The 24,475-nt window shown below is 36.7% G+C and overlaps 1 protein-coding gene across 4 annotated transcripts in view; it reads left to right on the top strand.

The window, feature by feature from the left end:
- The first annotated feature begins 9,680 nt into the window (after positions 1–9,680).
- Positions 9,681–24,475, top strand: part of LOC127659496 (lactosylceramide alpha-2,3-sialyltransferase-like) — a 64,894-nt gene continuing 50,099 nt past the window's right edge. For all 4 annotated transcript variants that reach the window (XM_052149352.1, XM_052149350.1, XM_052149351.1 and 1 more), the window contains exons 1-3: positions 9,681–10,229; positions 10,557–10,628; positions 10,712–10,829. In XM_052149352.1, the coding sequence (XP_052005312.1) occupies positions 10,591–10,628; positions 10,712–10,829 (156 nt within the window). In that variant the 5' untranslated portion in view covers positions 9,681–10,229; positions 10,557–10,590. The remainder of the gene's footprint in view (positions 10,230–10,556; positions 10,629–10,711; positions 10,830–24,475) is intronic.

Below are 24,475 nucleotides of genomic sequence, written 5' to 3'. Positions count from 1 at the left end.
TTTGTTCAGTCTTGCCAAATAGATTTCGCCCAACAGTGTATGTAATTGTAAACCATAAAAAATGAAAAATCTTTCAAATAAACCATGAAAAATCTTTAAAATTTATATCATTTCTATATTATAATTTATAATATATGTATAACATACATGATTCAAGTCATCAGTTGAGTAGTAAATTACTTAAAGACCTGAAACATTCCAGGAAAATGGTAAGGAAACCCTATAAATATTAAATATGAGCGCCTTCTACTGCCTGTTAATGGTAAGTGATATTAAAATAATAACCTGCAGGGAAGGTTCTGGGAAGGTTCTCTTTAGGTTATAAAATAACAACCTGCAGGGAACGTTCCCAGAACGTTCTCTTTAGGTTATAAAAATTAAACCTAAAAATAACCTGCAGGGAACGTTCTGGGAAGGTTCTCTTTAGGTTATAAAAAAGAAAACCTACAGAGAACGTTCCTAGAACGTTCTTATTTGGTTCCCCAAAAAAATAACCAAATGAGAACCATATGGGAACGTTAGGGGAACGTTCAGCGCGCAAGTGAATTACAACAGTGTGATCACCATGATACAGTTCGCACATAAAATGTAAACCTGCAGAACTTGCAAATCCCAAACTCGAGCATAAAAAATATCATTGTGCACACAAATTAACAAGTCGCGAGCAGAAATAACAAAAAGATCTGAACACAAGCGCGAGTTATTTTCTGCACATGCGCGCAGATGTGTACACACACACACACACACACGCGCAGTTGAAATCTTTACGCACACAAGTCGGTTTTGACGTAGACGTCATATAGTCTCTATCAGAGCCATATATAGAGAGAGTTGCGAAAACTCCATTGACTCCAATGGAACGTTTTTTTTTTTTTTTTACAGCAATGGCGGCTCGTGGAGCCTCTCAATAGTTCCCGGAAGTAGCAGCAAACACATGCCGCGCCGTAGAGATGCAGCAGAACAAACCGTTTGCGACGCACTTTTAAAAGGTGAGACGTTTAAAGAATAATATTATCTTATTCTGTATATTATCAGTACATCTAAATAAAAATAACTTGTAAATTATAGTTGAGTATTACTCATTAAATTAGGAGATAAGGGACGTTATCGGATAACTAACAGATTTGGCAAGGATTGGAGCTGGATAAAGTTAGTAACGAACACCCTATTAATTGTAAAAATCTGTTCTCTTGATTCAGTTTCATCCATCGTTTTTTTTTTAAAAAGTAATATCGTAATATATTATTACAATTTAAAATAACTGTTTTCTATTTTAATGTATTTTAAAATGTAATTTACTCCTGTGATGCCAAGCTGAATTTTCAGCCTCATTACTTTTGAACGGCAGTTTATATACGAGTATGCTTAAGTTGTTTTAAAGCTGAATATATTGTGTATATGCATAAGTATTGTAAGAATTATACATTAGATATATAATATTTATAATACATAAATAATTATATTACTATATATAGAATTGTAAGAATTGTAAACAGTAAGCTTCATTTCACTAAATTTTACATTTACGTAACTGCTGCTAATAGTTCATTGACCCATTGTGCGGTGCGAGCTGGAAATCACCTGTCACCAGCCTGTCTCTGTACTATCTGAAAAGTCATAAATATGACATTAGTTACCATGAGATTAGTGAAAACAATGAACATGAGGTTACATAAAAAGGCAACAGAAACCCTAGCCTGAAATAAGTTGTGGCAAATAACGGTAAGCGAACACTAATCCTCAAATATTAGCTGATTTGATCTTTAAAAAAACAACATCGCTGTAACAACATACTCATGCTACATACATATGTCAGTGTGTTACATAAATATATAAAATAAATGCATTTATTGACTACTAATTACCAGAAATCGCAGTTCTGGCACTCTACTCTAACAGTTTGAAATGCCCGCCAAAGCACTTCCTGGAACTATCTGAAGTCTACGTGAATCACGTGACGATCAAGAACTTAGAACTTCCGTCTTCTTCTTCTTCTTCGTTACGTTTAATGGCGGGTGGCAACCAGCATTATGGTGCATTACCGCCACCTACTATGTTGGAATGTGGGCCAGAGCTTTCCTTCCCTTGAAGAAACAAAATAACTAAAACTAATAATAGTAATAATACTAATAATATTTCCTGCCCCTAAATTCTATTTATCAATCCAGTTTCTCTCAAATAACTGAATAAATTCCCTACTTCAATATCAAAAACATTTTTTAGACTTAATTCTTCCTGTTCAAACTTTTACTTTCCTCCCTTAACACTTCCCGCACTCGAGAGTATTTTTGACAGTGAAGAATTACATGCTCGACTGACTCCTCTATTTGGCAATGTTCACACACTCCTGAAGGGTGTTTATTTATTAAATGCAAAGTTTTATTAAGCCTAGTATGTCCTACCCTTAGCCTTGTCAAGATGCTCTCCTCTTTATTGTTTCTTCTGGCTATCCTTCCTGTATCCACATCTTGCTGTAATATATAGAGATGTCGCCCTGTGTTTCCTGTATTCCAACTGTTCTGCCACTCCTTAATGATGTTTCGTTTGATTATTCTTTTAGCTTCAGACTTACTGAGTGGAACGTACAATACCTCCTCCTGCATCAGAGCCTGTTTTGCTAATGCATCCACATCTTCATTTCCCTTAATCCCTCTGTGTGCTGGAATCCACATAAATATTACCTGCATGTTCATATTTTTAATTCTGTACAATGTTTCATAGATCTCATTTACTATATCTTGCCTGCTGTTAGATGTAAATGACTGCAGTGACATTAATGCAGAGCATGAGTCTGTACATAAAATAACTTTTTAAATTTGTAATTCTTCTACCTTCTGTAATGCTATTACAATTGCCAACATCTCTACTGTATACACTGATAGATGATCTGAAGTCCTTCTTTTACCAGAAACATGCAATGTAGGAATACTAAAACCAAAACCTGCTTTCCCTGTATTAGGATCCTTGGATCCATCTGTATATATTTGAACATATGTTTGATATAGTGTTTGTATTCTATCTTCCACCAGTACTGCAATATTTCCAAATCCTTTTTGACCCTGCATTTTTTCCAGGAAATATAAATCTACTGACACTGGAGGAAACAACCAAGGTGGTGTCACTGATAATGGCACTGTCGGGATATATCCTCCTTGATTTAATGTCATGTCTCCAGCTATTTCCCCACATCTCCATGCAAAGCATCCCCGTTTAGCTCTTTCACTCTCCCAACATGGGAGAAGTATCTTAGTTGTAGGATGTCGATCCCCAGAATGCCCTTGTAAATTTATCCAGTAGTGCATCATTAACTGCGTACGTCTAATGTGCAACGGCATTTCCCCCATCTCAACCTGAAGAGCAGCCACAGGAGTTGTTTTCACAGCCCCACAGCATAGTCTTAGAGCTTGAGCTTGCACCACATCCAACTTCTTTAATGCCATTTTGCTGCCGATCCATAAGCAATGCTCCCGTAATCTAATACTGATCTTATCAACGCTATATACACATTTTTACTAGCAACCCTACTTGCCCCCCATTCTGACCCTGTTATGCATCTCATCACATGTAGTATCTTTTTACACTTGGTATTTATCCTTCTAATATGTTCATTCCATGTTAACTTATCATCAAACCACATACCCAAAAACCTAAAAACTTTTACTTGCTCTATATCTTGTCCATACATCTTTACCTGAGCCTCAACCCCTCTCTTTCTAGTGAACAATACTGTCTTGGTCTTCCCAATTGCAAACTTAAATCCCCATGCAGTTGACCATCTCTCCAACACATTAATTGCCTCTTGTATTTTACCTTTAATATGATTAATGTTCCTTCCCCTTTTCCATAAGGCTCCATCATCAGCAAACAGTGACTGTCCGATATCCCCCTGCACTTGTGAAAAAACATCATTAATCATTATGGAAAAGAGTATAGGGCTAATAACACTACCTTGAGGAGTACCATTCTCTACCATTTATCTTCTTGAAACAGCTGTCCCAATTCTTACTTGTATACTTCTCTCATCCAAGAATCCCTTAATCCAATTATATGTCCTACCTGCTATTCCTGTCATTTTTAATTTTATCATTACTCCCTCCTTCCAAACCATATCGTAGGCTTTTTCTACATCAAAGAACACTGCCATTACAGATTCTTTATTAACTTGAGCTTTCCTTATCTCGGTTTCCAAACAGGATCCATTGTTCCTCTACCCCTCCTAAATCCACTCTGATGAGGTGATAAAATTCCTCTTCTTTCCATATAAAAGGATAATCTATCTGTAATGATCCTTTCCATTATCTTTCCTACATGTGACGTAAGTGCTATTGGTCTATAATTCATTGGGCTTGACAAATCTTTCCCTGGTTTCCTGATAGGAATAATTACTGCTTCTTTCCACCCTGCTGGCAATTTCCCTAAATCCCATACTTTATTATAAAACCCCAGCAACTGTGTAGATGCTAAAACACCTAGATGTTCTATCATTACATAACAGATATCATCTTTACCCGGGGATGTTAATCCAGATCCTTTTATTGCCCTTTTCATTTCTTCCATTGTAATTGGCGCATCCATTATACTGTTACTATCCTCCCTTCTTTCAAGTAAATCTCCATATGCTAATCTTGTCATTGTCCTTCCTCTCTTGCCCTCCTCCATTAAGTTATCGGAACTATGAATAAGAGTAAATGCCTTCGCTATCATCTCTGCCTTCTCCTGGTCAGACACTGCTGCTTCCTCCCCCATCTTCAATATTGGATACTTCCATTCCCTTCTAATTCCTTGCCTACTCTTAATCATGTTCCACACATCTCCAACAGGTGTTGCTCTACCAGTTTTGTTACAGAAAGTCTGCCAGCTTTGCTTTTTTGCTTTTCGTATAATTTTCCTAACCTTTGCTTGTGTTTCTTTATATTTAATCAAATTATGAAAATTATGGGTTCTTCTTAATATTCTGAGTGCTTTATTCCTTTCTTTCACTATTTTCCCACATTCATCTGTCCACCAGGGAACTGCCTTTCTTTTCATTTTCCCTTTGCTTTTGGGGATCGATTATTTGGCAACTTGTAGTATTGTTGTTCTAATACTTTTATCAATCTCTTCTATTTCCTCATTTAGATCTATTTTGTCCATTTCTATCTCACACATATATTTAAATCTTTCCCATTTTGCACTACTAAATATCCACTTCCCCACTAATTCCCTTTGATCCTTATTTGCTTCCAATAAAACACTACACCATACTAGAAAATGATCACTACCTACCGATGAATCTTCAGATAGATCCCACTCACATATTCCCGCTAAATTCCTAGAAACTAAAGTTAAATCTAATGCTGAGATGTTCCCTGTATGCACATCTATTCTAGTCCCTCTTCCATCATTTAAACAAACCATGTTTTCTCACTTCTAGCAATTCTTGTATAACCTAACCATTTGCATCTGTTCTTATTCCTCCCCATAAAGTACTATGTGCATTAAAGTCACCACACACTACCACCTTGTTACCATCCAACCGTACTATTTGTGATATCTGCCCCAACTCTAATTTCCTACAAGGATTATAATAATTTATAATTACACACTCTCCCTCATTCGTCCATATCGCTACACTAACATAATATTCTTGTTCTTTCACCCCTACCCTCACTTCTCTGAATGAAATATCGTTTCCAATAAATGTAGCACATCCTCCCCCTACTCCATCTTCCCTATCACACCTTACAGAGGCATATCCATCTAACATGAATTCTAAATTTGGTCTCAACCAAGTTTCCTGTACACAAATAATGTCAGGTTTATTGGGAAGATCATCAATATATTTTTAAAATTCCTGTCCATTGGCCATCAAGCTCCTAGCATTCCATTGTAGCAAGAGAACCATTATTAATACTATCCAGTCCCTACTTGCTCCTGGCTTGCTTGACTGCTTAGCTCATTCCTCACCTCCTTCCATGTCAGCTCCCTGATATCTAGGTGATGAACTGCTGCTTTTACAATTATTTGTATTCTCTCCGTTTTAGATTTAACCTCCATAGTTGCATTTATCACCCCTGCTATGAAAGTGACTAACTTCTTTAGATCAACCGTTACTATCCCCTCCTTTGCCTGGTCTGGTACTTTTGTATTTTGTGTTTCAACTGTTTCTTTCATCACTCTTACTAACCATTTTCACAGCTTCTGCATATGATATCTTATTTTGAGTTTTAGCTTGTTGTACTTCCATTTCCCTTCTCATCACCTCACATCCACTGTAAGCCATACTATGACTACCCCCACAATTACAACACTTTGGTTGCTCGTGTTTACAATGACCATACTCATGATCTTCTCCACATCTTGCACACCTTCTTCTGCCTTTACATGTTATTGCTGTATGTCCAAACCTTTGACAGTTACAACACCTCATTGGCTTTGGAACATACTCCCTTACACTATAACTCATAAAACCTAGTGTTACATTCTTTGGGAGCACTTCCTCCTCAAACTCCAGAATCACAAGCTCACTGTTCTTCCTCATTCCCTCCCGAGTTATCTGCATCCTTCGAGCACCTTTTAGATATCCTCCTTTAAGATTTGCTTTAATTTCCTCTATTGTAACCCCGACTGGTACCCCCCATATCACTCCCTTACTCCACATGTTTCCTTTTTCAATTTGACTTGTACTTATTACTTTAAACCTCCCAATTTCTTTAATCCTTCCAGCCCGCTCTCTCTGTTCTTCATTTTTACATCCGATCATTAGATTACCATCTCTCAACACCTTGGCTACTTCAATATCTCCGATCTGGTTTCTCAATACAGTTGTTAATTTCACCGGACTTATTGACGAAACTCCCCTCTCCTCACCAAATCTCAATATGAATTTAAACTCTAGTCCTTCCGTACCTTTATCTTTTATTACTTTCCCATAATCCTCATTACTCCTCGCCCTCTTTGTACTGATCCCAGCAAAAGTATTTCCTCTTTTGTCCCTCTTTCCTTCACCTTCTTGACTTATATCCATACCTCCCTCACTATCACCCATATCAGTGTCCCTCCACTCTGACCCATTCTCAACATAGTTGTGCCTAGCCGCTGCCTTCTTCATCTTCTCCATTTTTAAGTTGACCTTTTCCAAACTCCCACTTCCAGACGCTCCTTTTTCCCAGGATCATCCGTCAGTTTTTGTTTAAACGTTTGAACCATTCGTCCGAGCTCGCTAAGTTCCAGTCCACAAACGTGTTCACTCACTTCACACACACAGAGGTATCACCGTCGCGCGAAAATGACGTAACAACAAAACCCTAGAACTTCCGTTGTCGCAGGCTCTGGTTTTGCCACTCAGGGACGGGGCCTAATCCTTTCTGTTAACAAATGCTATTGGCTGCTGACCAAATCCTGTATTGATTGGCTGCATCTCTTCGAATCTCTCGTGATTGGCTGTTGTTGGACGGAAAGCTGGAACTTTTTTTTTTTAGAAGAAAAAAACATACAAAACTCTTGTAGGGGAGAAATAAGAAATATACATCAATAGGAACAATACAATTATTGTCAGTGTAAATGAGAGAAAAGAGTACCCTACACTATACTGAACGACAAAAAGCAAACAAGGGAAATATAAATATATATAAATATAAATACAAGAGAGCTAGAGCAAATCTAAGAAGAATTATAAAGAATGTGAAAGAAGAATAAAATACATTTCTGTTCAACAATAGGAAAAGATACACCTATGAATACAATTTGGAATATAGTACAAAGAATGAGTGGAAAAGGTACAAAGACAATTCAAATATCAGTTTTAGTAGAAAATGATGTAGTTGCAATATCAGATATAGAAAAAGCTCATTTATTAGGAAAAGCATTAGAAAGATCTCATAATATAGAATTGGGAGGAAATAGAAAAAACAATGAGTAAAGAAATCATGGCTGTGGTATATTTGGATATTAAAAAGGCATATGATACAGTATGGAGAGAAGGATTGCTAATAAAAGCTGATAGAATGGGAATAGCAGGTAGAATGTGTAATTGTTACAATTTTTATTTGAAAGAACGTTTGTAGTTAAGGTGGGTTCAAGCCAGTTATTTGTTTTTTAATGTTATGATTAATGATATATTTGGAAAGGTAGGCCCTGGTGTAGGATGTGCATTATATGCAGATGATGTCGCCAGAGGGGTCGAAACATCTCGCAGGTCATCTCTTGCATGCAGGCAGCCATTAAAAGTTGGAACAGTGTTATACAACATGTTAACAAGTAAATGATGTTGTATGTTCTATACTCACAAAAGAGAAATCCCAGAACATTATGAATTAATATTATATGATAAAGCTTTAGAACGAGTGAAAACATTGAAATATCTAGGTGTCTGGTTTGATAGCAGATATACATGGAAAAAACGTATGGATGAAATTGATAATAAATGTAGAAAGTCCTTAAATGTGATGAGGGCAATGGCTGGCAAAGAGTGGGGAGCAGAAAGAATAGGATTGTTGAAGATATATCAAGCTATGATTAGATCTGTGTTGGATTATGGCTGTATGACATATGGCATCAATAACATTATTAAAGCGACTGGATAAAGTACAGTATGGAGCTCTTAGGATATGCTTAGGTAAAATTATCACTGATATACTGGAAATATATGAAGAGTTATGCTGTAAATCACATTGCTACTGAGGTATCAAATAACTGTTGGGAATATGTAAACAAAAAAGTAAGGGGATTTGGATGGAGCATAACTGCCATCATAATAGGTTTAACTTGGGTTGAGGATACAAGACCTGACAGAGTAGTTATATGTTCTGATTCAGCATCAGTATTAACATCTTTAGCTACCCGAAGATCATCCAGAGAACATTTTATAAATGAAATATTCATGCTCATATTCAATGATCTTGTATCGTATTCAAATGAAAGGAGGACAGTCGGATTCTGTTGGGTACCAGCACATAAAGGGATTTGTGGAAATGAAGCTGCTGATGAGTTAGCGAAGAAGGCTTTAAAAAGAAATGAAGAGGACATTAGTACCACTAGGTAAGGGGGAAATAAAATCTATTATTAAGAAAAATATTAAGAAAGAGTGGCAAGAAATATGGGATAAGGACAAGAAGGGAAGACATTTATATAAAATAAAATAACAGGTAGAAATGAATACAATTATATGTGGCAGAAACAGGAAGGAAGAGGTGATAATAACTAGATTAAGGTTTGGTCATACAGGATTGAACTCTTCATTGGCTTTAATAGGAATCCAAGGAAATGATTTATGCGAATATTGTAGAGATAAAAAAAACTGTAGAGCATGTTATATTTGATTGCAGAAGGTATATACGGGAGAGAAGGGAATTAATACAATATTTAAACAATAATGGACATAAAGATAGGGAGTTGGAGTATCTATTATAAATAGAGGTTAATAGATATAGGTTAGGATAATTGTAATTTATTACATGTATAGTAAAGGTTTGAGTGATAGAATGCGTTGTGTTGTAATGCGTCAGTCTGGATCCAGAGGGTCTCTGGAGTGTGGAAGCTGGAGGACACCTGGTCATGATGGATCTAGACCTGGGGTAAACGAGTATTTTTTTATTTTATTTTTTTATGGATTAAGAGATAGGCATGGAATACGATGCATTAAAATGAACAGTAGGTGGCGGCATGTGCTCATGATACCAGTCCGCCATTAAAATAAAGGAGTAGGATAGGCCTACAGAATGGGCTCTTTTAACCTTTTTTCCCTTTCCAATTTCACACTGCAGATCAGTCAGTCGTGGAAATGCACCTTGTGGTGTTTTTCCAACCATATTAAGACAAAGAAGAAAATGTACAGGCTGAGATCGGAATGGCATACTATACTCTTTCTGCCTTATCTGGATATGGCGTATCCGAAATCGACCACAGACGTCGCGTGTCCGCCGAGTGAACTGTCTCGACTTTTATTTAGGCCTCGCCTTCGTTAAACTGGAAACGTGTACCTGCTTCGATTATTGTGATTATTGCACAATGAGACCGACTACAGGGCTAAATATGTGCATTATGGGTATATGTTCAAACATTTCAAAACAGTACGATTTTATTTAAAAAGTTTTTTTTTTTTGTTCATCGTCGCCGTGTCCGACAATTCCGACGCTGATGGAAATAGAAGAACAGCAAAAATGTTGTCTCGGAATCAGTGACAATATTTAATTCTGTGAATCACAAATTTGCTCAGTATTCACACCCTGACTGAGAGGACAAAACTAGAGGTAAGTGTGAATTATTTTTGTTGCAATTGTACATTAAACGTGTTCGGAATGGTGTAAACAAGAGCAGCCTAATAACATACAATCATGTTACATACATATACATTGTATATAACTTTATAAAATGTGATAATAACTATAATAAATAATTATTATAGTCCTAGTGAACCAAAAACAATGAATGTGACAGGACAAATGTGAAAATATTGGATAGCTATCTTGCATGGACTTTTTTTGTAGCGGCATCAGTACTGTTTTATTTGCATTATTGTTTTCACACGGACACTTGAAATGAACAGTCTTCAGAAAAGAGTGTGTTGTTTCATGCAGCAGAAGCACAGAGAAGACCTGCTGCTTGGGTACAATGAGGAGAGCTGTGAAACAGTGGCATTGTTTTCCCAGGTAAATAGTAGACAAAATTAAATTAAACCTGTATAAAATAATACCTGTAAACCAACAAGTAATTGACATTTATATTCCAACAGAAGACTGCTAATTCCTCTGCTGAGCCTGGCATTCATTTTACTTGCACTTCTAAAACTGCCTTTATTTAACACCAACCCAAAGACCGTTAAAGTGTCAGTAGATCCCGTCTTTCGAAAGGTAAGCTTAATTTTTACATTCCAAGTTCTTGATTTTCATTTAATGATGCCTGTATGGACCCAGCATTCAGAACGTATTCAAACCCAAGGGCATAGATTCCAGGGGGGAGGTACCCCCCAATAATCAAAACTACCTACATGTCCATGCTTCTACTGTGTAATGGACTTATTAGGAACACAACAAACTTTGCATGCAGGATTGTCCTGTGGCTAATTGCATTCTTTGCAAAGAAAAAAGTTAGTTTTGTAATTATGAAAGTGTTCTTAAAAAGTCAGGATGAAAAACTTTGTCTGATAAGATTACTCATATGGGTAGTTGACGTGACGTGGCTTTTTCACCGTCACAGAAGAAAAAAAATAAATGATTTCACATTTTCATCATTTAGAATACTGTAAATGGTTAAACATGTTCTTGTTTTACATGAATTTGTTGTTTTAATATCAGAGTTATTTTTAATTTTTTTATAACTTTGAGCCAAATCTCAAAATCGTCCTATGGTGTGACGGTAGACAAAATTATTTCATAAATATTAACTTTTATAAATAAAGAAAATAATGTTTAAAAATCTTAATGGACACTCCTGGCATAATTGTGCAAGTGTCTATTTCACTAAGTGGTCATCACTTTTCCTATACATACATTTTTTAAAGTGTAGGAATTTCATAAAGTTTGTCACAGAACAAAATGTCCTTTGGTGTTATGCAATAACCTGATATTAAGTTGGGCAATATCATGGACAACTACATTTGTTTGAAAGAAACCATTCAAGGTCATGTGACTGAATACCCCTATGAAGCCCATGAGCAGTGCACATGGTAAGTATTTCTCTCAGAATTGTTCAAATATTTAACTATGTTTTCAGACCACTGAAGTTGTTAAGTTTTTTTAGTCCTTTGGTGTGACACCCCTAAATTAATTTTTTTAATTCAAATTTGTATTTTTAAAAACAGGACTATATAATATTATGCAAATGTATCATGCCAATTGCTAATGACAGTTCAGCTAGCATTAGCATGGTTATTAACATGCCACAAAAGCTCAAATGTCCTTTGGTGTGACAGGAAATGTCCTTTGGTGTGACACTTTGGCCTGTCACACCATAGGACACAGATGTCACACAATAGGACAAGACCTCCTTAAGAAGCTATAAAACAAATAGATAAAGTTTGTTAACATACTTTTCATTCTTTTTGACCAGTTTTGATGATTTTAAATTCAATAATGACTTACATTTGAATGTTTATTGCCATTTTTGGAGACTACATAAAATTTTCTGAAGTGTTACTAAAACAACTATAATGTATAATGTAACAACTATAAACAAATATAAAGTACATAAATACAGTGCTACTACTTATAATGCTACTTAACTTTTTAGAACAGAAAGAACTGAGGGAGAGATGAGTGCAAAAGAGAGGACCAGACAGTATAGGGAGCTGAATTAAAAAGGATCCACAGAGAAAGGATGCGATCCTAAGAGAACAATGGAGAAAGTAAATCAAACTGAAATGTTGCCATATACATCTTAAAATAATTCAGGGATCTTGCTGAGTGACTGAATGACTGCTTATTATTCAGTATCAGAATAGACCTGTGTGAGGTTCAGGTTCAACAATATTACATAATAAGCTTGTTATTACAGAATAATAAACTATATTGTGTTTTATAAGAAATTAATAAGTGGTTACATTTGTAGGGAAAACACAGTAGGTCATGAGTTCATAATTAAGTATACATTACATTAATTTCTCTGTTGATCCATTAATCTATATTCTATCATTATTTCAAACAGATAACATGCACTCACCTAAAGGATTATTAGGAACACCTGTTCAATTTCTCATTAATGCAATTATCTAATCAACCAATCACATGGCAGTTGCTTCAATGCATTTAGGGGTGTGGTCCTGGTCAAGACAATCTCCTGAACTCCAAACTGAATGTCAGAATGGGAAAGAAAGGTGATTTAAGCAATTTTGAGCGTGGCATGGTTGCTGGTGCCAGACGGGCCGGTCTGAGTATTTCACAATCTGCTCAGTTACTGGGATTTTCACGCACAACCATTTCTAGGGTTTACAAAGAATGGTGTGAAAAGGGAAAAACATCCAGTATGCGGCAGTCCTGTGGGCGAAAATGCCTTGTTGATGCTAGAGGTCAGAGGAGAATGGGCCGACTGATTCAAGCTGATAGAAGAGCAACTTTGCCTGAAATAACAACTTGTTACAACCGAGGTATGCAGCAAAGCATTTGTGAAGCCACAACACGCACAACCTTGAGGCGGATGGGCTACAACAGCAGAAGACCCCACCGGGTACCCATCCTCTGATGGCTACTTCCAGCAGGATAATGCACCATGTCACAAAGCTCGAATCATTTCAAATTGGTTTCTTGAACATGACAATGAGTTCACTGTACTAAAATGGCCCCCACAGTCACCAGATCTCAACCCAATAGAGCATCTTTGGGATGTGGTGGAACGGGAGCTTCGTGCCCTGGATGTGCATCCCACAAATCTCCATCAACTGCAAGATGCTATCCTATCAATATGTGCCAACATTTCTAAAGAATGCTTTCAGCACCTTGTTGAATCAATGCCACGTAGAATTAAGGCAGTTCTGAAGGCGAAAGGGGGTCAAACACAGTATTAGTATGGTGTTCCTAGTAATCCTTTAGTTGAGTGTATGTTAAATCACTACTCAAAACAGCCGAACACACTCGTGCACGGAGACTGAGAGGAGAAATAAATTAGATATATGTTAAATCACTACCTATAATAAGATATTATAAGCATCAATGCTTTCTTATTGATGGATCTATAAGTATCAAAGTTACTTTTGGTGTGATATGTTTTGCACAGTTTATATTGCTGAAAAATAAAAACAAATGTCCTCCTTTATAATTGTTACAATAAACACTATATATGCTGACTCATTATGCAATGACTATCTTTGTCCTTTGGTGTGACGTTTTGTCCTATGGTGTGACAAACATAAAACAACAGAAAAATATACTTATTTAAAAATATCTTTTAAAAAAAGAGTCAAGTTTGGCATTAGGGGAGTTACAATAATATCTCCTCTTATATGGGTACAATTTCAAACAGTTTTGTAAGGTTGGCGAAAAAGATTTATTGACATTTGTAGGGAAAAGTTTATCAAGTTCATCTATTCATGGTGAAAATTATTCTAATTAGTACTTTCATGTAAAATAAATAGCACTTTAATAAAAAAAAATTTGAATAATGTGAACAATTCTCTCAAGTATTTTTTTTTATGTTATTGAATATAATTTCTTAGTACTTTTTTAATGTCACACCATAGGACACATTTACAGTACTGTTGAGTGAAAACGTGAAAAAAAATATGTGAAGTCATTGACGAAATGAGTGACCATACTATTTTCTGAAACTACAGTTTTCATACTCCATAAATATATGTATTTTTTCTTAAAAAGTTATGTTTTCCAAAAAAAGTACTTTTTCTTGGCCATTTGTCAACTACCCATATGACAAAAAATAGTTTTCTAAAGTAATTGCTAAATATGGTTATTTTACATTTTTAATCAAATTTAATAACAAAAATGTGTTCATTTAGTGATGATAAAATGATGTGGGAAAAAGATGTTCGCACAGTTGATAATACATTTGTGACTCTCGCAAAACAAAACAGGAACTACGAAAGAGGCCTCTGATACAGCATACTCTGGCATATATCCTCCTCAAAGTCACCATAGCACATTAACTATCTGTATTCATCTTGCTTTTGCTTTATAGCTTTAAAGGAATAGTTCACTCAAAAAGGAAAATTCTCTCATCATTTACTCCCCTCATGCCATCCCAGATGTTTATGACTTTCTTCTGCAGAACCCAAACAAAGATTTTTAGAAGAACATTTCAGCTCTGTAGGCCCATACAATACAAGTAAATGTAGGTCCAGACCTTTTCTCTTCTTTTTTATTCAACAAAACACAAATTAACAAGATATAGCAGCATATACAAGAGACCATTGACACACGTATATAAAAAACACACACAAATATATAATCGTCATTAATAAAAGTTTTCTGGTGATGTGGAGAGAGAAAACTAAATATGGATATAAACTCATTGAGTGATATCAAAACAATTTGAAACAATCATAGTTATTATAATAAAAGTTAGTAACAATAAAAAATAATAATAATAATAACAATAATAGAGTGGCAGAAGTAGTAATAATATAATCTCAGCTTTATAAAATTTTAGACCAGTCAATAAAGTGTTTGCCGATATACACATCTCTCTAGGTCTGGGAGCCGCTCCACTACCGCCGGCAAGTACAACCAACAGACCTCCCGACACAGACACCCATCCTACCAGCGGTTAAGCCTCTGTGCTCTGCTGTGTCTTCCTCTACAGGAATGAGGATGCTGGGACACCATGATCTGATCTGGTTGTAACCTGACTGATCATTGTTTTGTTGCCCTTTTTTGCCCTGTAATCTGTGGCTGCAGCTGTGGTGTGCACCAGTTAGCTCCCCAGCCAGAGACACCACATCCAACCTAGATAGCACTCCGATACGGTCCTGTTAAATGATAGAAGGTGCTGCCGTCAGAGGTGGGTAAGGGAGGGGCCAGGCAAACCAAAAACTGAACCGGTAATGCCCATGCCGACAAGACGTGCCAATCACACCCAGACGGCTAATAAAATATATAAATTATAAGAGTTTATTTATAATGTTTTTGGAATTAGATTTTATAAGGGAACGGAGAATTTATATAATAATATAAATATCAATACCACCACCACTACTACCACCAACAATAACAATAATAGCAATATCAATAACAATTACATGCAATTTTTACCTATATACAAAAGAAATTAAATAAAGTATAAAATATATATTAAAATATATATAAATGACATCAATCTACAAATAAATGTAGAGCAGTGTATTATATAATACTCTCGCATTATTTATCTATTATAGAAATAGTTTGTATTCGTGTATTATAGAACTTAATTGAGGCATCAACTCACCAGCTAGTTTTAATCAATATTTAAGGGTGTGAGCAGTGGGCTGAAGATTGTATTAAATATGTATAATTGATTTTTAATTGCTGATGTATGTTTCTCTTTAATAATGTGGTCCCTTAATAGATTTATCCATTGTGTAGTTGATATTTGGTTTTTATTTTTTCCATTTGAGGAAAATTGTTTTCTTGGCGATAGCTAGAGATATGAGCAGAAGAGTTTGATGTTCAAGAGGGGGGTTCATTTGAGATGTGTCACCGAAAAGGCATAGTAATGGGAGTGCAGGGATTGTAATTTTCAAGAAATCTAATAGTTTATTAATGACATCTGTCCAGAACTGATGAACAGGTGGGCATAACCAGATTGCATGAAGGTAATTGTCTGGTGTATTTAAAATGCAGTTAGTACATCTGTCAGAAGTTACAAGTCCCATTTTAAACATCTTTCGCTGTGTTATGTGTGTTCTGTGGACAATTTTATACTGAATTAACTGGATATTTGTGTTTGTACTTAAGATAAAAGTATTTCTGCAAACTGTTTTCCAGAATTCCTCATCGGTGTTGATATTGAGATCTTTTCCCCATTGTTTAACTGGTGCTGTTGTATTAGTATCTATAGACGATATTAAAATTTGTAGTTTAGTAAGTGTCTTTACTGAGTTACTAATTGTGGTGATATGTTTTATAATTGGGGGATGTTGTGCAATATCTTTGTTTCTTGTGGTTTTAATAGAATTCCTAATTTGTAGGTTGTTGTAATAATGTTCTTTTCCTAAGTTACATTTCTGTATTAATTCTGTAAATATAATGATGGCGTTGCCATTAAACAGATGATGTAGATTTGTGATGCCTTTCTCTTTCCATTTAATATTGTTAAGCGGAATTTGGTTGATAGTAAAATCAGGATTATGCCATATAAGTGAGTTGATGTGTGGTGTGAGCTCATGGTTTGTCAATGTATTAATTTGGCACCAAGCAGTGAGAGTTGTTTTAATCGTCATAGTTTTAAAAAGATTTTGCTCTGAGTGATGGGAGATCAGATATGGTTATTTCTTTACATTCTGCTTGTTCTAATTCTAGCCATGGGTTTTGGGAACATTTGATCCATTTGCAAAAGTATTGTAGATGAAATGCTAAGCAATAGTGTTAAAAATGTGGTGCTGCTAGACCGCCTTGAGCTTTATTTTTTTGAAGTGTTTGTAAACTTATTTTAGCGTTCTTTTTTTTTTTTTTTTTTCAGTAAAATTTGTTAATTGTTTGATTTAATGATGTAAACTATTTCTTAGTTGGTTGCTATACAACCTATAATGGAAAGTGGTAGGTTCATCCACCAAGTTAATTCGTCTTCTATTGTTTTCAACAGTGGAATGAAATTGAGTTTAAACAAGTCAGTGATGTTCTTGGATATGTTTATTTCTAAGTATGTAATATTACTTATTGTGAATGGTGTGTCCTGTTTGCTCGTGTCATGTGGTTTCATGTTCAATGGTAAAATTGTTGATTTGGTCCAGTTTATGGAGTAGTCTGATATGTAGAATATTCGTTGATGAGTTGAATAATTTTTGTAAGTGATGTTTTAGGATTTTGTACAGAAAGTAATATGTCATCTGTGTAATAAATACATTTTATGATTGGCTTTGTGTGATAAACACCAAAACTTGCAGTGGCTAGAGGTTCTATAAATAGAGCGAAGAGTAATGGTGATAAGGGGCACCCTTGTCAAGTCCCTCGCTGAAGCTGGAATAATGATGATATTATGCCATTCGTTATAATAGATACTAGTGGTGTATTATATAATGTTTTAATCCAGTGAATAACGTTTTCCGAACCTAAATTTAAGTGTTGTATGAAGGAAATACCAACTGACTTTATCAAATTCCTTTTCTGCGTGCAGTGATACGATTGTTGTCTTTTTTTTGTTTTGTTTACATAGGTTCATTATGTTGAATAATCGTCTGGTATTGTTTGATGAGTGGCATCCTTTGATGAAACCTGTTTGGTCTGGATGGATGAGAGATGAAATTACTGATTCAAGAAGTGTGGCCAGAGCTTTACTAATTATTTTTAAATCAGTATTGATAAGGGATAATGGGCGATAACTAGTGCATAATGTTGGGTCTTTGTTTGGTTTAAGTAGAACTGAAATTAGAGCTGTGTTCATGTGAGATGGGATAGAAGTATTTTCAATTTCTGCCATCATTCGCAAGAATAATGGTGATATAGTTGACCAAAAGTGTTTGTAGTATTCTGGTGGGTAGCCATGAAATATTTTAGAGGGTTTAGACCTGGGGCTTTATTATTTGATAGCGAGTCGAGAGCCTGTTTAAATTCAATTTCTGATAAAGATTCTTCTGATTCTCTTTGGGTTGTGGTCCGACTGGGTAGAATTATATTATTAAGGAATTAATTAGTGTTATTTGTCGTTATTGTAATGATGATTATTAGGGATGTCCCGAGCCGATACCTAGATCGGTATCGGCTTCGATATTGATGTTTTTAGACGGATCGGGTATCGGTCTGACGAGCCCGACCCAAATCCGATACTCTGTGTTAGTCATGTTCGTTACTGTCAAGCTTAAAAAATGACATAAAAGAACTGTTAAAACACCATTAAAGCGGTTCATATGACTCGTTCATTTTATTCAAAGCCACTTGAATATACGCGATAGCTCTGTGAATTGCAATAGGCTGTGTTTAATAAGTAAACATATAAATGCACTCGCAGCTTCAGCCCGTTAGTGAACACACACACGCGCGGCTATTTATAGCCTTCACACATGCACAATATTTGAGCGCTACAAACGAACATCTCAGATGTAGATGCTCAGCAGTTCGGTTCACTTATAATATGGACTTAGAACGGCACTGGATCCAAATCAGGTGAACGGTGTAGGAATTACAACAGTTTGTATATGTGCCTCCCACTTTTTAAGGGACCAAAAGTAATGGGACAATTGGCTGCTCAGCTGTTCCATGGCCAGGTGTGTGTTATTCCCTCATTATCCCATTTACAAGGAGCAAATAAAAGGTCCAGAATTCATTTCAAGTGTGCTATTTGCATTTGGAATCTGTTGCTGTCAACTCTCAATATGAGATCCAAAGAGCTGTCACTATCAGTGAAGCAAGCCATCATTAGGCTGAAAAATCAAAACAAACCCATCAGAGAGATAGCAAAAACATTATGTGTGGCCAAATCAACTGTTTGGAACATTCTTAAAAAGAACGCACCGGTGAGCTCAGCAACACCAAAAGACCCGGAAGACCACGGAAAACAACTGTGGTGGATGACCGAAGAATTCTTTCCCTGGTGAAGAAAACACCCTTCACAACAGTTGGCCAGATCAAGAACACTCTCCAGGAGGTAGGTGTATGTGTGTCAAAGTCAACAATCAAGAGAAGACTTCACCAGAGTGAATACAGAGGGTTCACCACAAGATGTAAACCATTGGTGAGCCTCAAAAATAGGAAGGCCAGATTAGAGTTTGCCAAACAACATCTTAAAAAAGCCTTCACAGTTCTGGAACAACATCCTATGGACAGATGAAACAAAGATCAACTTGTACCAGAGTGATGAGAAGAGAAGAGTATGGAGAAGGAAAGGAACTGCTCATGATCCAAAGCATACCACCTCATCAGTGAAGCATGGTGGTGGTAGTGTCATGGCGTGGGCATGTATGGCTGCCAATGGAACTGGTTCTCTTGTATTTATTGATGATGTGACTGCTGACAAAAGCAGCAGGATGAATTCTGAAGTTTTTCAGGCAATATTATCTGCTCATATTCAGCCAAATGCTTTAGAACTCATTGGATGGTGCTTCACAGTACAGATGGACAATGACCCGAAGCATACTGCAAAAGCAACCAAAGAGTTTTTTAAGGGAAAGAAGTGGAATGTTATGCAATGGCCAAGTCAATCACCTGACCTGAATCCGATTGAGCATGCATTTCACTTGCTGAAGACAAAACTGAAGGGAAAATGCCCCAAGAACAAGCAGGAACTGAAGACAGTTGCAGTAGAGGCCTGGCAGAGCATCACCAGGGATGAAACCCAGCGTCTGGTGATGTCTATGCGTTCCAGACTTCAGGCTGTAATTGACTGCAAAGGATTTGCAACCAAGTATTAAAAAGAGAAAGTTTGATTTATGATTGTTAATCTGTCCCATTACTTTTGGTCCCTTAAAAAGTGGGAGGCACATATACAAACTGTTGTAATCCTACACCGTTCACCTGATTTGGATGTAAATACCCTCAAATTAAAGCTGAAAGTCTGCAGTTAAAGCACATCTTGTTCGTTTCATTTCAAATCCATTGTGGTGGTGTATAGAGCCAAAAAGATTCGAATTGTGTCGATGTCCCAATATTTATGGACCTGACTGTACCAATTTTACCGTCTTTTACTGTTTATTAATTGAAAATGAATGTTAAAAAAATCATCTGTATGTTCTGAAGCATAGTGACAGCATTCCAGTATTTGTTGGAATATTTTTATATTAAAATTAAATATTTGTTATATTTCTTTAGATTCAAATACCCAAGTATGGGGCATGAAAGCCCTTGTGACTGTGGAATGATGCTGAATGTAGGTTCATGGGTGTCCCGAGAGAACATTTAGAAAATGTTTTTTAAAAAATGTAAAAAACATTTGTATATCATATGTCATCATTAAAGTGAGAGAATAGTATACCAACTAGTAATTTTAGTCTTATCCATTCCAGACATTTAATACATTTTCACAAAATTAGAACAGAAATCGATTTGTTTATTATTAAAGGCTTGTAACATGCGGATTAATAAAGATACATTTAGAAGGGAAAATTTTCAATTCATTCCTATGAAAGCCGAGCATCATGCTCAAGGTGGATTGTAGGATTGGCAGCGGTGCGGAGCGAGCTCTCTCTCTTACCGCTGTGAGCGCCTTTGAGAGGATTTCTTCCGTCCCGGTGGAAACGCAGCCTGAGAAACCCGAACTGCTTGTGTTTTAGCGACACACAGTACATATAGAAAATTCCTCAAAAATTCCTGTAAAATCAATGGCGCGTATAACCTCTGTCTTTCGGAGCAATGCATGCTCTGAAACGCAGAGCACCACTGATGACAATTGTGATACGATTAATGTGAAAACATGCTGTAAGAAGCTGTGCTACAATCACATTATCTAGGTCTTTTAGACCCTGTTTACACCTGGTATTAAGATGCGTTTCTGGTGGTCCGATCACAAGTGAATAGCGTTAAATGCAAGTGTTAACGGGGTGCAAAATATTTTGTGATAGAATCACAAAACAAATATAGAGGTAGTCAAAAACGCATGTGATCACATCGTATTTGAGATATGTTTAAACTAGGGATGTGCCCAAAGCCGAATACCTTGTTTGGAAAGGCACGTATAATGACTTCAAACATGCCGAAATTTACAAAGCAATGATGTGTCTGTAAAGCCAATATTACTAGTGTAAACCTTATGAATGAAAATGCACATGGTGTGATTTCAGTTTCATCAGTTGAACGCAGTCTCCACTCCGTTTCAGTCTCTGTTAATTGTGCGCCTCTCAGAAATCTAATCTTGTCAAGAGTAACATTAACTAAGATACTATATCATATACGTTTTACAATTTCTGATGAATTCCTGACCAAAGAAGTTATTAATGTCCTGACTATACTTTGTGATCAGTTGAATGCCACTTTGGTGAATAAAAGTACCAATTTCTTTCCATAAGAGCAAAATCTGTATATTTTTGGAACTTTTGGCTGCCAAGTTATTGCAAGGCACAGTCATTGGGACCTCTAGAAATTTTTAGGAGTAAAATATATCTGAAATATATTCCCATTCATATTTTACATTATTTAGTGCACCTGGGTGACAAGGGACATGAAATTGTTCAGGCATGACTTCCTGTTTCACAAGGGTATAAATATGAGGTAACACACTGGCCAAATTCCCTTAATCATCAATCACAGTGGGTTAGACTATAAGAATATAGTTTTGATATGTGGCAAAAGGTTGTTGAGCTTCACAAAATGGAAAATGGCTATAAGAAACTAGCTAAAGCATTGAAAATACCCATTTACACCATCAGGGCAATAATTAAGAAGTCCAAATCTACTGGATTTGTTAAGAATCGACCTGGAAGAGGACGTGTGTCTATATTGTCTCCAAGCACAGTGAGGAGGATTGTTCGAGTGGCCAATAATTCTCCAATGATCACAGCTGGAGACTGCAAAAATTATTTGGGCCTTGGGGTCAGAAAGTCTCCAAAACTACAATCAGACATCACCTACATTATTATAAGTTGTTTGGGAGGGTTTCAAGAAAAAAGCATCTGCTCTAATCCAACAACAAATTCAAGCATCTTCAGTTTGCCAGACACTACTGGAACTTCAAATATTACCAGTTTCTATGGTCAGATAAAACAAACATAGAGCTTTTTGGCAGAAAAAAACAGATATGGGTTTGGCACACACAGAGAGAGTAGACATATGGAAAAGTACCTCATGGCCACAGTTAAATTTGGTGCTGGATCTTTAATATTGTGGGGCTGTTTTTATGCCAATGGTCCTTGACATCTTGTTTGGATACATGGCATCATGGATAGAAAATCAAAACCTGGCTGCCTCTGCAAGAAAGCTTACAATGGGTCCTGGTTGGATCTTCCAGCAGGACAATGATCCAAAACTAGGGATGCACCGATTGTGAAATTCTGGGCTGATACCGATGTTTAAAATAACAATTTGGCTGATGCCAATTTTTTGTTTGTTTATTTTGTTTTTGCTCTTATTTTATCCCCATTTTGTGCCAGTGAAACAAAGAAATCTTCATTATAAAGAATAAATTAGCTGTTTTTTTAGTGTTTCATCCCTGCATCACACTATCTTTGAATAAGCACAAATTCAATCATACAAATGTATGAAACAACGTTTAATATAATCTTCTTTCAAATAACAAAGATTCTTTTTGTGAAAAATTACTTTTTCAAGAGCCTTTTTAGGCTGCTATACACCTGCTATACAGCAGAATTTGCCACTAAATCACAGACCGGACAGTAAAATACTCCCACACCTCTGACATTTTCTTGCACTGGTCGTGTCCAGCCAGTGGCTGTGAGTGATATTATATTACCACCTGTTGGATCTTCTCTGAAACTGCATCTGGGTAGGCAACTGTTGTCCAAGTCGACTGCAAATAACAGATAAACATCGGCCACTGCCATCGGTGAATGATATCATATTTGCGATGTCAGTCAACAAGGCGAATATCGGCTGATACCGATGTTTGGCCGATACATCAGTGCATCCCTATCCAAAACAAACATCAAAATCAACACAAAAATGGTTCACTGACCACAAAATCAAGGTCCTGCCATGGCCATCCCAGTCTCCTGACCTGAACCCCATAGAAAACCTGTGGGGTGAACTGAAGTTGGCCACCACTGTAGGTGTAAACAGGGTCTTAGTCCGACTTAGCAATAATTGGACTGGGATGATTTATTGGTGAATTATGATTATAGTCTGACTGAAAATTTTGGTCCATAATTCCACACAACCATAACAGTTGTGTGGAATTGAGAATGACATTTGAGAACTGCAGCGGAGGGATTGCTTGCATATGCATGCAAGTCTGTTCCTCAAAGTGATCATATGTGTTCAGAAGACTTGGAATATAGCACACCAGTCAGTTATTGTTGTCCTTTTTGGAATTTGACAAAAATCAACAGCCTACAGTTGGTAGATATGACGATATACACTCACCTAAAGGATTATTAGGAACACCATACTAATACTGTGTTTGACCCACTTTCGCCTTCAGAACTGCCTTAATTCTACGTGGCATTGATTCAACAAGGTGCTGAAAGCATTCTTTAGAAATGTTGGCCCATATTGATAGGATGGCATCTTGCAGTTGATGGAGATTTGTGGGATGCACATCCAGGGCACGAAGCTCCTGTTCCACCACATCCCAAAGATGCTCTATTGGGTTGAGATCTGGTGACTGTGGGGGCCATTTTAGTACAGTGAACTGATTGTCATGTTCAAGAAACCAATTTGAAATGATTCGAGCTTTGTGACATGGTGCATTATAGCCATCAGAGGATGGGTACGTGGTGGCCATAAAGGGATGGACATGGTCAGAAACAATGCTCAGGTAGGCCGTGGCATTTAAACGATGCCCAATTGGGACTAAGGGGCCTAAAGTGTGCCAAGAAAACATCCCCCACACAATTACACCACCATCATCAGCCTGCACAGTGGTAACAAGGCATGATGGATCCATGTTCTCATTCTGTTTACGCCAAATTCTGACTCTACCATCTGAATGTCTCTACAGAAATCGAGACTCATCAGACCAGGCAACATTTTTCCAGTCTTCAACTGTCCAATTTTGGTGAACTCTTGCAAATTGTAGCCTCTTTTTCCTATTTGTAGTGGAGGTGAGTGGTACCCGGTGGGGTCTTCTGCTGTTGTAGCCCATCCGCCTCAAGGTTGTGCGTGTTGTGGCTTCACAAATGCTTTGCTGCATACCTCGGTTGTAACGAGTGGTTATTTCAGGCAAAGTTGCTCTTCTATCAGCTTGAATCAGTCGGCCCATTCTCCTCTGACCCCTAGCATCAACAAGGCATTTTCGCCCACAGGACTGCCGC

The sequence above is a fragment of the Xyrauchen texanus genome, chromosome 19 (assembly GCF_025860055.1).
Source record: "Xyrauchen texanus isolate HMW12.3.18 chromosome 19, RBS_HiC_50CHRs, whole genome shotgun sequence".
Lineage (NCBI taxonomy): Eukaryota > Metazoa > Chordata > Actinopteri > Cypriniformes > Catostomidae > Xyrauchen > Xyrauchen texanus.
The sequence above is the reverse complement of the archived record's forward strand: the minus strand, read 5'-3'. Positions and strand labels throughout refer to the sequence as shown.